This window comes from Mytilus trossulus, chromosome 1 (assembly GCF_036588685.1).
Source record: "Mytilus trossulus isolate FHL-02 chromosome 1, PNRI_Mtr1.1.1.hap1, whole genome shotgun sequence".
NCBI classification, from domain to species: Eukaryota; Metazoa; Mollusca; class Bivalvia; order Mytilida; family Mytilidae; genus Mytilus; species Mytilus trossulus.
In genome coordinates, this window is record NC_086373.1 from 99,796,047 (window position 1) to 99,810,869 (window position 14,823).

The following is a 14,823-nucleotide window of genomic DNA, read 5'->3' on the forward strand; positions in this document are numbered from 1 at the left end:
TAGTCTTTGGAGGCTTCTTGTTGTTTTAATATATGTCGTCTAGACTAAAATACACACGAAATGCTGATACATATTATCGATCCCATACCGGCGTTTTAGTTGGTTATCAATCAAATATGAGAATTTTAGTAGAATTGTTCAACATGAATTTGACAGCTTACAGTGAAGGGTCCTAATGCCCCTTTAAGTTATATTACTCAGAAACCGTTTTATTCAATTACATGTGACATGTGATGTACATCATTCCATTGCAAATGTGTATTTCCTGTCCATAGTAAAAAATACTATTATATTTGAAATTGCTTAAACTGAATTAAAATTGCCTGTGATATAATATGTGTATACTGTTATATTTTATGTTACATGAACTATCCGATTAAAGTTTAGTAAATTCAGAGTTTTTATTCTCTGGTAATAACCCATCCGAAGTTTAGAAAGCATTCTTGTTATTAATCCCAGAATATACCCCTTTCAAATTATTTTTTGTCATTTTCATTGTGTGCATGTTTTTTTCTTTGAACAATATTGAATATTTGTGTCCTTTGCTGTGCGTTGTTCTATATGATTTCTGTTCTTTTATTGACTTTACTCTTAGTTATAGGTGTCGCTGTATCTGTTTCCGGATGTTGACTATCTGTCTGCTCTTTACACCAAAATGGAACAGTAAATTTGCTGTGAAGAGTAGATACACAAGTTTCTGTTTGAGAAAACATAATTTGATACTGAAAAAATAAGTTACCGTAGCAATCAGATGCACTTACCCTGAGGATAATTGTTGTTGGTAGAGGGTTGTCACATGTTCATGAGTGCCTACCAGAGTGGGCGTAACTTCTGATGTTGTTTTTTTTTCTGATTTGAGTTTAAATTCGACTGTTCTTTAACACAACTAACATCACAGAAACAAGAAATGGCTGATTTCCTTGCAGAAAATAACCAGTGTGGTCAAAATATTTTACGCCTTGTGTCTAGGGGAAATGCCATACTTGCTGAATTATTGAGACTTTCAGAAGTAATACCACCAGTTTTCAGACAGGAAAATCAACATGAAAAACTTAAATATGCTGACATTATTAGTGATTTCAGTTACTTTAGAAATGCAGAATACTTTGACAACAAGATTGAATCCAAAGTGGTAAGATATCGGAAATAAACCTTTACCATATGCATGTTTACAAAATAAACATATATGCTCATATGTAACCACTTTGAATAAAATAATTTCATGCAAACCTATGACAACTCATCCCATTGACAAATCGCTCCAGATCAACATGCCCTAACTATAGTACTTGTACATGTGAGTTGTCTCAAAAAATTGTTTTCCTATATAGTATATACTTTATATAACAATCATTTGCGACAGATATTTAGCTTATCCAAAATCAAAAGACCACTTTCAAGTTTATCCTTCACCGGAAAAAAAATGTCAATTGTGTGTGCCTTTATGACATCTTTTACCAGGTAGAGGGGATCGCCTGTATCCCTGCACTACATGTATAAACATTGATAAACGTTCATCAAGCATTAAGTGATCATCATTGTGCAGGATAGCAATATTGTTTGTTAAACTTTTGTACTTAATCACACATTTTCCTAATGACAGTAGTGCTGATTGTTAATTATAAGAATTCAATTTGCCGAATTAGGAATAATGACAACATGGGAACAGAAGTGACTATGCCTTTACAGGCCTGAATGATGTTCACTAAAACCAAAGTTTTTGAAGTAAATGCATTGTATCGAAAGTTGGGCTGACGTTTAGACGATATATAGATATCAAATGACTGAATAATAGCCAATGATAAATCTTAGGAGGGCAATGATTTATATAATTATGAAACAGCATTCTACAAAATATAATGTATAACAACATGAAACGTCTGAAAGGGTACAACTGAACATCACCAAAAATAATAATAAAAATTAAAATGAACAAATGTTAAATATTTCATATAAAAGATATCCATCATCATGATCATCAATATTATTATGATGTAAAATGAATAATATCAATCTATCTGATTATAAAACTACAACAATCTAAAAATTTATACAATAAAACAGTCAAACCTCATGAAAATTATAGAGACGCTTGTACAATTCTAAAATTTATTAAAGTAGGTTTATATATAGCTACAATGTATTTACAACATTGTACAACAGAGACTGCAAAGATATATGCTACAAAAATAAAAATAGTAATGTACTTGATGAACTGGTACAACTCTAAAATTTCAAAGGTGACAACAGTTAAGATGTTACAAGGATATATAAAAAGCTATATTCATGTATACTGCTTACCATTTCTAGCACTATGTACTAATTATTTATTATATTATACCAGAGTATTTACCTTTCTTGGAAAGGAATTACGCTTGATTTCTTGCAAAGTATAGTTTGTTTTTGTCTTTCAGGAACTTCAAGATTTAGATGAAGAATTCAGAGAGAATAATATAGAAATTCTGACAAGATTTTATCAAGCGTTTTCTAGTGTACATAAATATATAATAGATTTGACAAAGTAAGTATGCCTTGATTACCATTTATTAATTTGCTTTTATCTGTTTTAGCATTTATATCAAGACTACTTTTGTTTATATTTGTTAATAAAATAGGTGCATGTATCCTTGATGGATGAGGTATTATGTTTGATAAAAAAATATTAAACAGTTTGAAGGTTTGATAAAAAAATATTAAACAGTTTGAAGGTTTGATATTTAACTTGTGTAGTGATGATCAGTGATTAGTTATTTCATTTTGTTAAAAACATTCTGGCATAACTTTAAGCAGAAAGTTGGTTCATCATGTTCATAAAGAACTCATAGAAAATAAAATTATCATCTTTCTGATCTTTATACAAATACTTAAAAGAATTGTTAATGTTATAAGGTCCTAATATTTCTCCAATCCTATATACTGTAAGTTCTGACTGCTAAAATAAATTTTTATTTTGATTTGTCAATTTCATTTGTTTTCTCTCCTGAAACAACCAGACTTGAAACATTGAACCCTTCTAATATGATCACGATAAATCTTTTTGGAGTTAATAGAATTGGTAGCTGCACTGGTAAATTGTTGAACACATATTTAGTTTCAATCCAATGGTATATAATGTTTTCACTTCTGAAACTACTTGGTGAGTCTGCATACAATCATTACACGACCGCAAAATTTGAAAAAAATTTCATCGTATATTGCTATCACGTTGGCGTCGTCGTCTGTGTCGTCGTCTGTGTCGTCGTCGTCGTCCGAATACTTTTAGTTTTCGCACTCTAACTTTATTAAAAGTGAATAGAAATCTATGAAATTTTAACACAAGGTTTATGACCACAAAAGGAAGGTTGGTATTGATTTTGGGAGTTTTGGTCCCAACATTTTCGGAATAAGGGCCCAAAAAGGGCCCAAATAAGCATTTTCTTGGTTTTCGCACTTTAACTTTAGTTTAAGTTAATAGAAATTTATGAAATTTTGACACAAGGTTTATGACCACAAAAGAAAGGATGGGGTTGATTTTGGGAGTTTTGGTTTCAACAATTTAGGAATTAGGGGCCAAAAAGGGACCCAAATAAGCATTTTTCTTGGTTTTCGCACCATAACTTTAGTATAAGTAAATAGAAATCTATGAAATTTAAACACAAGGTTTATGACCATAAAAGGAAGGTTGGTATTGATTTTGAGAGTTTTGGTCCAAACAGTTTAGGAATAAGGGGCCCAAAGGGTCCAAAATTAAACTTTGTTTGATTTCATCAAAATTGAATAATTGGGGTTCTTTGATATGCCCAATCTAACTGTGTATGTAGATTCTTAACTTTTGGTCCCGTTTTCAAATTGGTCTACATTAAGGTCCAAAGGGTCCAAAATTAAACTTAGTTTGATTTTGACAAAAAATGAATCGGTTGGGTTCTTTGATATGCTGAATCTAAAAATGTACTTAGATTCTTGATTATTGGCCCAGTTTTCAAGTTGGTCCAAATCGGGGTTCAAAATTAAACTTTGTTTGATTTCATCAAAAATTGAATAAATGGGGTTCTTTGATATGCCAAATCTAACTGTGTATGTAGATTCTTCATTTTTGGTCCTGTTTTCAAATTGGTCTACATTAAAGTCCAAAGAGTCCAAAATTAAACTTAGTTTGATTTTAACAAAAATTGAAATCTTGGGGTTCTTTGTTATGCTGAATCCAAACATGTACTTAGATTTTTGATTATGGGCCAAGTTTTCAAGTTGGTCCAAATCAGGATCTAAAATCATTATATTAAGTATTGTGCAATAGCAAGTCTTTTCAATTGCACAGTATTGAGTAATGGCAAGAAATATCTAATTGCACAATATTGTGAAATTGCAATTTTTTTTTAAATTAGAGTTATCTTTCTTTGTCCAGAATAGTAAGCAAGAAATATCTAATTGCACATTTTTTTTTTAATTGGAGTTATCTTTCTTTGTCCAGAATCAACTTAAATCTTTGTTATATACAATATACAATGTATATTCACTTTTTACTACCAACTGATAAATTAAAATAATCTTTACCATTCAGTGATAACAAGCAGTTTTTTTACATCTTAATATTTTATGATGTATTTAAATGAGTAGTTATTGTTGCAAACTCCATTAGAAATTTTAATTGAGATTAGTTTTGGAATAAGGGAAAGGGGGATGTGATTAAAAAAATTGGGTTCAATTTTTCTCATTTGAAATTTCATAAATAAAAAGAAAATTTCTTCAAACATTTTTTTGAGAGGATTAATATTCAACAGCATAGTGAATTGCTCTAAGAGAAAACAAAAATTTTAAGTTCATTAGAACACATTCATTCTGTGTCAGAAACCTATGCTGTGTCAACTATTTAATCACAATCCAAATTTAGAGCTGAATCCAGCTTGAATGTTGTGTCCATACTTGCCCCAACCGTTCAGGGTTCAACCTCTGCAGTCGTATAAAGCTACGCCCTGCAGAGCATCTGGTTTTTATCATGATTTCTATTTTTGAAAGTTTTAAAGTTCTATTTACTTGCACTAAAAATCAAATGTGTGTTGCGACAGCAGACTCTTTCCCAATTTTTGCATTTTGAATGCAGCTTATATCCAGGAGATAGGTGCAGATTTGCCTTCTGTCCTGAAACTTAATAACATGTACAAATGTATGTCCTTAAATAGTTCTTATTAAACAAAACTAAAAAAGTTTTTCTTTTTTTAACAAGATTTGTTCAAATGTGATTTTTGTCTGTGCAAAAATAATGAAATAAGCTATGAAGAGAAACAGTTAGCAAGTCTGATTAAATTGTAGTAAAAAATAAGTAGTTATTTATACTTGCACTTGTAAGATTGTGTCTGATTGAATGGATTTTGTATTATTTTTACAGTATACCATATCAGCAAGGCCATTCTCTGGTTGTAATGCTTTCAGTTAGAGAGTTTATAATTCAAATTGATGATACTAAATTTGATAAGATTAAAATGATATTTATCATGCTTCTATAATTTGATTGTTTTAGATTCCTTGAAGATTTAGAAGAAGGAATATACATACAACATTCATTGGAAAGTGTTTTGATTAATGATGATGGTAAACAGTTATTGGTAAGAAACCATTAGAATGCATATTTTTTGAAAAGCATTAGGTAAAGGTAGAAAGGGATAAAGACCTATTCATATTCCCTACACTACCCTCATTTTAAAATACAAGTAGAATTAATAAGCTTGGGCTTATAGCGCAATTATTATTATAAATATCCAAATGCAAGTACTTTGATATGGGCAAAATGAAATTACTTAGGCCTAAATTAAAATATAGTTTGTTTCCCCAATCCCGACCCTGCCAAGCCAGTTGTTGGTAGGTAGATAGAGAAATATTTTATTTTTCCAAAAAGCTTGAACATTATCAGATGATCCGGCAAGCCTGAAAATCCAGGACAGACACTTGAACATGCAATGTTGCTGACTTAGGACAGACACATGGACATGCAATGTTGCTGACTTAGGACAGACACATGGACATGCAATGTTGCTGACTTAGGACAGACACTTGAACATGCAATGTTGCTGACTTAGGACAGACACATGGACATGCAATGTTGCTGACTTAGGACAGACACATGGACATGCAATGTTGCTGACTTAGGACAGACACATGGACATGCAATGTTGCTGACTTAGGACAGACACATGGACATGCAATGTTGCTGACTTAGGACAGACACTTGAACTTGCAATGTTGCTGACTTAGGACAGACACTTGAACATGCAATGTTGCTGACTTAGGACAGACACATGGACATGCAATGTTGCTGACTTAGGACAGACACTTGAACATGTAATGTTGCTGACTTAGGACAGACACATGGACATGCAATGTTGCTGACTTAGAACAGACACATGGACATGCAATGTTGCTGACTTAGGACAGACACTTGAACTTGCAATGTTGCTGACTTAGGACAGACACTTGAACATGCAATGTTGCTGACTTAGGACAGACACATGGACATGCAATGTTGCTGACTTAGGACAGACACTTGAACATGTAATGTTGCTGACTTAGGACAGACACTTGAACTTGCAATGTTGCTGACTTAGGACAGACACATGGACATGCAATGTTGCTGACTTAGGACAGACACATGGACATGCAATGTTGCTGACTTAGGACAGACACATGGACATGCAATGTTGCTGACTTAGGACAGACACTTGAACATGCAATATTGCTGACTTAGGACAGACACTTGAACATGCAATGTTGCTGACTTAGGACAGACACTTGAACATTTCAATTTTGGGAATCTGAAGAAGCTCCTGACTTACAACAAACACATGAACATATGGCTGATCTTGTAACTTGTGAAATAACTATAAATGACTGATTGAGATTACTTTATTTAATACTCAGTCCTGTATACAATTCAATTTTGCACTGGTTGGTGTATCGTCAGACTTTTAATTTCATTAATGTATTTCCATATATTGACTCTAAGATATTCATTTATTACAAATATGTAATCTCTAAATTAATGTTTTCCTTTTTTGAATAAAAGTAGTTGGAGTGAAGAATTTTGTCTGGTTCAAAAAGTCTTAGAAATATTTGGTGATCAAAGATAAAGATTTTTTAACATTTGCATAAACATTGCCCTTTTGAAATCCATTATACTTTACAGGACAACTACGAACTTACTATTTGGTAATTTAGAAATGTAAACAGGGCAACATTGTAAAGGAAGAAAACACTTTCAAACTAATGCTTTATCAATGCAAAAACATTAAAGCATTTATAGATATCTCACAAGTTACAAGATCAGTTAAATAGTAAAACATTGTTTGGCCAGTGATTTGTATGTCATTCCTTGTGAAAAAATACAACAACAAAAATCATGCACAGTTTTGTTTTAAGTTTGTTATCAAAATTCTCCCTCTAAGTCTTGACATGTTATACTGGTAATTACACATGTATGTAAATTTTGATTGGCCAAATCTGACAGGTATATTTTCATACATCTTGCTTTATAAATTCCAAAGTTGTAGATTGAGCTTTTGAACATGTACACTTATAATCTTTCTACCATATTGTATTTTCATTATCTCAAAATGTATATGAATAAATGATACAGACATGTAAATTTTGACATCTGTACACTTATAGATTATAAATGACAATATGAATTTTGGAAGAATATAAACATTTTCAGCTGTATAATTCTGGTTTTATCTGTTTATTATTGCAGTACCAGTTGCCTTTAGAAAATCACAATTTTTCTCAAATTTTGCTCAGTAAGAATTAGGTTTGGTCATCACTGTAACAAAGCAAAAAACATATATAGCCTTTCAATATTTGATTAGCCTTTTGATATGTTTACTTATGATTTCTTCTAGTGATAGTTAAAAATCAGTTGCTGAAATGTTTTACAAGTTTTGATATTTTTTTTTACTTTTTCAGTGTGAGGCTTTGTTTTTGTATGGTGTGATGTTACTCATTATTGACACAAGAATAGAAGGTATTATTAGAGAAAGAATACTGGTATCTTATTATAGATATAGGTAAGAAATGTGTGATACTTCTGTTATAAAAAATAATTTCATAATTTTCATTACTACCCACCCAGACGACCATGACTTCAAATTTTGAATTTCATTAGTGAAAATTGTTTTATATTTTAACGTTCACTCTGGAACTTGATGCATTTATGTATCTATCTCGAAACAATAGCATTACTAATTCTAACTGCATGTTGTATGTTATGCTTTAATTATCTCCCTTTGTTGACCTTTTTCAAAATCCCTTGCAAAGAGTTTTCATTAACATGATTAAAAAATGCAAATTAAAAAAAATACAGAAATTTGATTTCAAATTTTATGTTTGACAAGATTTAAAATATGCAAAACAGTATGTGTTATTTTAGCTGTAAGAAACTTTAAAAGCGATCTGTTTGCTGAATAAAATATCGAATATTGGGTCAATTTGCTTATAAATTGAGAAAGTTTCTTAAACTACCAATATTCTTCCTTTACAGTGCCCAGAAAGCTGCTGCTGGTGATTCTAACATAGATGATGTTTGTAAACTCTTAAGAAGTACTGGTTTCTCTAATGCACCAGGGGCTAAAAGACCTCCAAACTATCCAGAGTCATACTTTAAGTAAGTACTAAGTCTATAATTCCACTACATTTCTACTCAGAGTCATACTAACAATGATTTTATGCATAAAATAATTGAAACTTCAAACTGCCTTGCAATACCTAAAATTGAGAATGGAAATGGGGAATGTATCAAAGAGACAACAACCCGACCATAGAAAAAACAACAGCAGAAGGTCACCAACAGGTCTTCAATGTAACGAAAAATTCCCGCACCCGGAGGCGTCCTTCAGCTGGCCCCTAAACAAATATATAATCTAGAATCATACTTCAAGTTCAACCTGAACAACTCGGAGACATACTGTAAATTTAGATTTTAATCTGTGCATTATTTGCAAATCTTTAACATCAAGAACAAATCTGAGATGACTTTCATATAGCAATAATGCAATTTCAGTACCTCTTAATAATGAAACATTACTGGCAAAATAATTAACTGACGATTTTGGTTGTTTTCAAGACAATGGGACAGAATATTTGGACTTATAGAATTAACTTTCATTTAAAAAATCTCTATGTTCCTTTAATGTTGCATCTTTTTGAAAAAACTTTTCATTGACAACACAGCATTTTCCTCTATCTTTCAGTCGTGTGCATATCAACAGTGACTTTATCAACATGGTGATTGGTCGATTGAGGTCAGATGATATATATAATCAGATATCAGCCTATCCTCTACCAGAACATCGTTCTACAGCTCTGGCTACACAGGCATCCATGCTTTATGTCATTCTATATTTTGAACCTGAAATTCTACATAACCAACAAGCCAAAATGAGGGAGATAGTAGATAAACATTTCCCAGATAATTGGGTAAGATATTATTTATAGCAATGCACAAGACTAAAGTTAAGGGAAGAATATAACATAATCTATCTTTTATATTAATCATTTATCAAACAGAATATAAAATAAATGAAATATATCTAAAGAAAACTTTAGTATTTGAATGTTAGGTCAACAGTAAAGTTAATAGCCAGGTTAAACCCATTTGACATCACAAAAGGCATGATATGGGATTTTACAAAGAGCTAAGCATCTAATTGCAGGCACATGGAAGAAAGATAAGTTCTATATCTTTGCCCAACTATGATATGTTTATTGACTTATATTACAGGTAATCAGTGTGTACATGGGGATGCCTGTTAACCTGTTAGATGCCTGGTCAATATATAAAGACCTTTGCAGAGTAGTTCAGTTCTATATCTTTGCCCTACTATGATATGTTTATTGACTTATATGACAGGTAATCAGTGTTTACATGGGAATGCCAGTCAACCTGTTAGATGCCTGGTCAACATACAAAGACCTTTTCAGGGTAGTACAGTTCTATACCTTTGCCCTACTATTATTTATATTTTTATTGACTTATATTACAGGTAATCAGTGTGTACATGGAAATGCCAGTCAACCTGTAAGATGCCTGGTCAACATAAAAAGACCTTTTCAGGGTAGTTCAGTTCTATATCTGTACCATACTTTATTTGTATTTTTATTGAATTATATTACAGGTAATCAGTGTTTACATGGGAATGCCAGTCAACCTGCTAGATGCCTGGTCAACAAACAAAGACCTTTTCAGGGTAGTTCAGTTCTATATCTGTACCATACTTTATTTATATTTTTATTGACTTATATTACAGGTAATCAGTGTGTACATGGGAATGCCAGTCAACCTGTAAGATGCCTGGTCAACAAACAAAGACCTTTTCAGGGTAGTTCAGTTCTATATCTGTACCATACTTTATTTATATTTTTATTGACTTATATTACAGGTAATCAGTGTGTACATGGGAATGCCAGTCAACCTGCTAGATGCCTGGTCAACAAACAAAGACCTTTTCAGGGTAGTTCAGTTCTATATCTGTACCATACTTTATTTATATTTTTATTGACTTATATTACAGGTAATCAGTGTGTACATGGGAATGCCAGTCAACCTGCTAGATGCCTGGTCAACAAACAAAGACCTTTTCAGGGTAGTTCAGTTCTATATCTGTACCATACTTTATTTATATTTTTATTGACTTATATTACAGGTAATCAGTGTGTACATGGGAATGCCAGTCAACCTGCTAGATGTCTGGTCAACATACAAAGCAGCATCAACAGCATTAAACAATACATTAGAAACGGGAAATGTCAGAGAACAGGTAAAAAACTTTTTATTTGATTACAAAGCAACACTTTTTTTATCTAAACAATTCAGTAGTAGTTTTTTTGAGAAGGTCCCACAGACCATTGAAGATTCATGGTTTTATGGGAGAAATCTTTGTCCAATTCTTTTCTTCCAAATATGGTTCCTGAAGTATTTTCAGTATATTGTGTAAATCTTTCTAAAAATAGATTGGATACAAACTTGGGATACTAAAATGGTAATCATTCAGCTCAATAGAGCTACGACTAGGATTGTCAGTTTTCCTACAATAGGTTGGTGGTTCTGTTTGTGCACTCTTGCTTCCTTCACCAATATAAACATGATAAAGCACAATAATCATGAAACTGGCATTAAACACAAATCAATCAATCAATCATGGGATTTCTTAAGATATATGAAAGAAATGTAAATTTGAAACTTTTTGCTGAAAGAGATGCATTTAATACACAATATAAATTATGTAATTTATTTTTTAGGCTACAAAATATGCTAATAAAGTAGTGAAGCTTCATACTCCATTAGAGAAGTATCTTAAAGAAGGTGTACTGACAGAAGAGTTTGTCCTGGATAATATACCGAAAATGATGAATGTTATGAGGGACAGCAATGTTACTCTCAGGTGGCTTATGTTGCATACTTCAGCTCTCTCTCCAAGTAAGTGTGATGAAAAAGGTTTCAGATGCTAAAAGTAATATAATGTCAAAAAGAAAGTAAGTCATTGTGTTACTCAAAATAAAATTAAGGAGATTTGGTATGATTGCCAATGACACAACTATACACCATAGTTCAAATGAATGTATGTTAGCAATTAAAGGCAACCATACAGCCTTCAACAATGACAAAAACTTTATTGTTGTATTATATGGTCAGCTATAAAAGACCCTGACATGAAAATATGAAACAATTCAATTGAGAAATCTAACAAGGAAGTTGGCTGTTGTAACAAAATTTACATCTATTAGTCCAAGTGATAGTACTGAAACTTTCAGATGTCATGGTTTACTAATTTCAGCCTTGTTTTCTTATGGTTATCAGAATTAAAGGTCCAGAGTAACATTTTACAACAAAAATATTTTTGTGTTAATGTAATGTCTCATAGTATGTTATGAAATTATTTCACTAACTCACTCTTTTAAAATGTAATCCTTTAATGACAAATATTTTATTTATGACATACACTTTGACTTTTAGCACTTAGAATCTATTAACAGATCGTTTTGAGGGGTTCTGTTGACTAAAGACATAGTTTATGGTGTGTAAATAAATTGCTAGTCTTTTTAATGTTATTTTCCTGAGATTACTGTACTATATTTGTGTTTAGGTGCTGATATGAATAAAAGATGCAGACAGCTGAGAGAGCAAGTGTTAGCTGATGCCAAGTTTAATGCCTTGACAGTATTTAGGTTGCTGCTAAGTGTAGGACAGTTTGAATTCAAACTTAAAGAGGTATATCTTTTCATCCTAATTTTTATTGTGTCTTCTTCATAGTAATTAGATTATCAGTGTAACTTTATTATGTGTAATAACTTTACTGAATTTAACTCGTTTTAGAAAAACAAAATGATCTAGTGAGAACTTTTCTTATGTTATTTGGACGCAAGTGGAAAGTTGTTAAATGGCAGTCATGCCACATTTCCTTATTTTTTTTTATGAACAACGATCATGCCACAACTCCTAATTTTTTTTTTTTTATACATGACAATTTCATTAGCAAATAATCTACCAACCTAACTTTAGATAAGATTTTTTTTCTCAAAAAGTTTAACTTTTTAATTCTATATTAATCTTCTTTTAGATGTTTAAACACATGTTGAATGAGAAAGAAAATAAATGGGATGAACATAAGAAGGAGGGAACAGAGAGAATGCAAGAACTGGGAGAAGTTTTCTCTGGGACCAAACCGCTTACAAGGGTGGAGAAAAATGGTAAGTTTTATCTATATTGAGAGCAAAAAATCTTTGAAAAAAATCTTCTATTCAGGATTTTCATATTTTATGTACTTAATTTTTGTAATTAGATATAAGCAGATATGGTATGAGTGTCAATGAGAAAACTGTCCATCCAAGTCACAATTTGTAAAAATAAAACCATTATAATAAACATCTGTCAAAGTATCAACACATAGCCTTGGCTCACGCTAAACAGAAAGCTAAAAAGGGCCCCAAAAATGACTAGTGTTAAACAGTTCAAACAGGAAAATCAAGGGACTACTCATCTTTATAAAAATTGTATAATTTACAAACACATTCATTTTTGATTGACAGAAAATTTACAAGCCTGGTTCAGTGAGATGAGTAAACAGATAACATCACTGAGTTTTGATGATTCAACTTCTGCAGGCAGAAAAATAGTCCAACTTATACAGGCTTTAGAAGAGGTAAATCCACAATATATGTTATATCCCTAGAAAAGTAGTCCAAATTATACGGCAATATGAGGTAATAATTAAGCTTTATCAGATATTTTGCATGAAATAGACAAATTTGCAGAAAATTAACTTAGAGCAAAAGCATTGCTGAAATTGGTTTTTAAAGTAAGCCAGTAGATATTCCTATGTACACTTCCTTAATGAATATCTTTTTGTGCTAGGGTTTTTCTCTATATCATTTCTTTGAATGTTTGAATGGTGACTGGATTTGATACAAGTTTTCAATTTTTACTGTAAATGTCTGTCACTTAATTCTTTTGAAGAGGAGAAGATGTTTCTAACAATAACAAAAATGTTTTCTTAAAATATGTAGAATAAACATTTTATTCCATCAAGTTAAGTTATATATTAGCTGATATCCCTTTACTTTTCAGGTACAAGAGTTCCACCAGCTGGAGAGTAACTTACAAGTAAAACAATTTTTAGCTGATACAAGGAAATACCTACATCAAATGATCAGGACCATTAACATTAAAGAGGAAGTGTTGATCACCATTCAGATTGTAGCTGATCTGTCCTATGCCTGGACCATCATTGATAGGTACTTATAAAAATAAAACTTCTTTAAACAAATTTTTATAATCAGTGTAAAATGAAGGTAGGAATAATTTCCCTTTGATAGGGTTGTACATCCGTTATCTCCCTTATATGTAGTTATGCATTGTTATCATGCAAGTTAACATTTATAAGATAATGGCATTAGCCAACAATATTTCATTTTATCATTTGTAAGGGATAGAGAATATGCTTTTTAATTTTTGCTCTCTAACATATACATGTAATTTATTTTCATTCTTTTGTTGTTTAAGAGAGAGATCGAGATCTAAGGTTTACAAGGTTAAACTATTTTTTTTATTCTTTTCTAAAAATATTATTTTTTAAAGTCCTGGTTGAGAATGCGTTTAATACCATTTTCAAAATGTTTTACCTGTTTCAAAATGTTTTAAAACATGCCATGCATAAAAATTTGACATGTTAAAAGAATCATATAAAATGTATACATTCTTGATTAAAATATTGTTATGTTACAGTTACACAGGCTACATGCAGCAAGGAATAAAGAAAGATCCATCTCTTGTCATTAAACTAAGAGCTACCTTTCTAAAGGTAAGTCTGTTTTTATATGTGACGGTTATTGACTTTTAGATCTGGTCTGAAATCTTAAGAATAAATTGAATTAGACAATAGCTATTTTGAAATTTAAGAGGATATCTTGCATTTTTCAAATAGAATTGTTAAAATCGTTTTATGTTAGCTTAATTTGTATGTAGCCATAGTCTTGCATAGAAATCAAAACATAGATTCTTTTATCTTGACAGATTCAACCGTATACACATCACTGTACAGAATAAATAAGAATAAATGACAACATTCATATTAGCAATGTTTCTGTTATAGCTCTATCTTTGATGAGTCAATTTAATATGCTTACACATATAATTGCAGATGGCCTCAGCTCTGGATCTACCATTACTACGGATCAACCAAGCCAACAGTCCAGATTTAATGAGTGTCTCACAATATTATTCTGGAGAGTTGGTCAGCTATGTTAGAAAAGTTTTACAGGTAATATACCCCTTAAAAATTTTAACTCACATCATTCTTTCTAATT

General features: G+C 31.4%; 1 protein-coding gene across 1 annotated transcript in view; it reads left to right on the top strand.

Annotated features, from left to right (window-relative positions):
- Positions 1-611: 611 nt before the first annotated feature.
- LOC134693539 (WASH complex subunit 5-like) overlaps positions 612-14,823 on the top strand; it is a 35,744-nt gene continuing 21,532 nt past the window's right edge. Inside the window, exons 1-14 of the mRNA XM_063554380.1 lie at positions 612-1,132; positions 2,415-2,521; positions 5,495-5,579; positions 7,930-8,030; positions 8,504-8,626; positions 9,213-9,438; positions 10,665-10,778; positions 11,260-11,437; positions 12,105-12,229; positions 12,579-12,708; positions 13,048-13,160; positions 13,586-13,752; positions 14,243-14,318; positions 14,658-14,777. Of these exons, the coding sequence (XP_063410450.1) occupies positions 908-1,132; positions 2,415-2,521; positions 5,495-5,579; positions 7,930-8,030; positions 8,504-8,626; positions 9,213-9,438; positions 10,665-10,778; positions 11,260-11,437; positions 12,105-12,229; positions 12,579-12,708; positions 13,048-13,160; positions 13,586-13,752; positions 14,243-14,318; positions 14,658-14,777 (1,890 nt within the window). The 5' untranslated portion in view covers positions 612-907. The remainder of the gene's footprint in view (positions 1,133-2,414; positions 2,522-5,494; positions 5,580-7,929; positions 8,031-8,503; positions 8,627-9,212; positions 9,439-10,664; positions 10,779-11,259; positions 11,438-12,104; positions 12,230-12,578; positions 12,709-13,047; positions 13,161-13,585; positions 13,753-14,242; positions 14,319-14,657; positions 14,778-14,823) is intronic.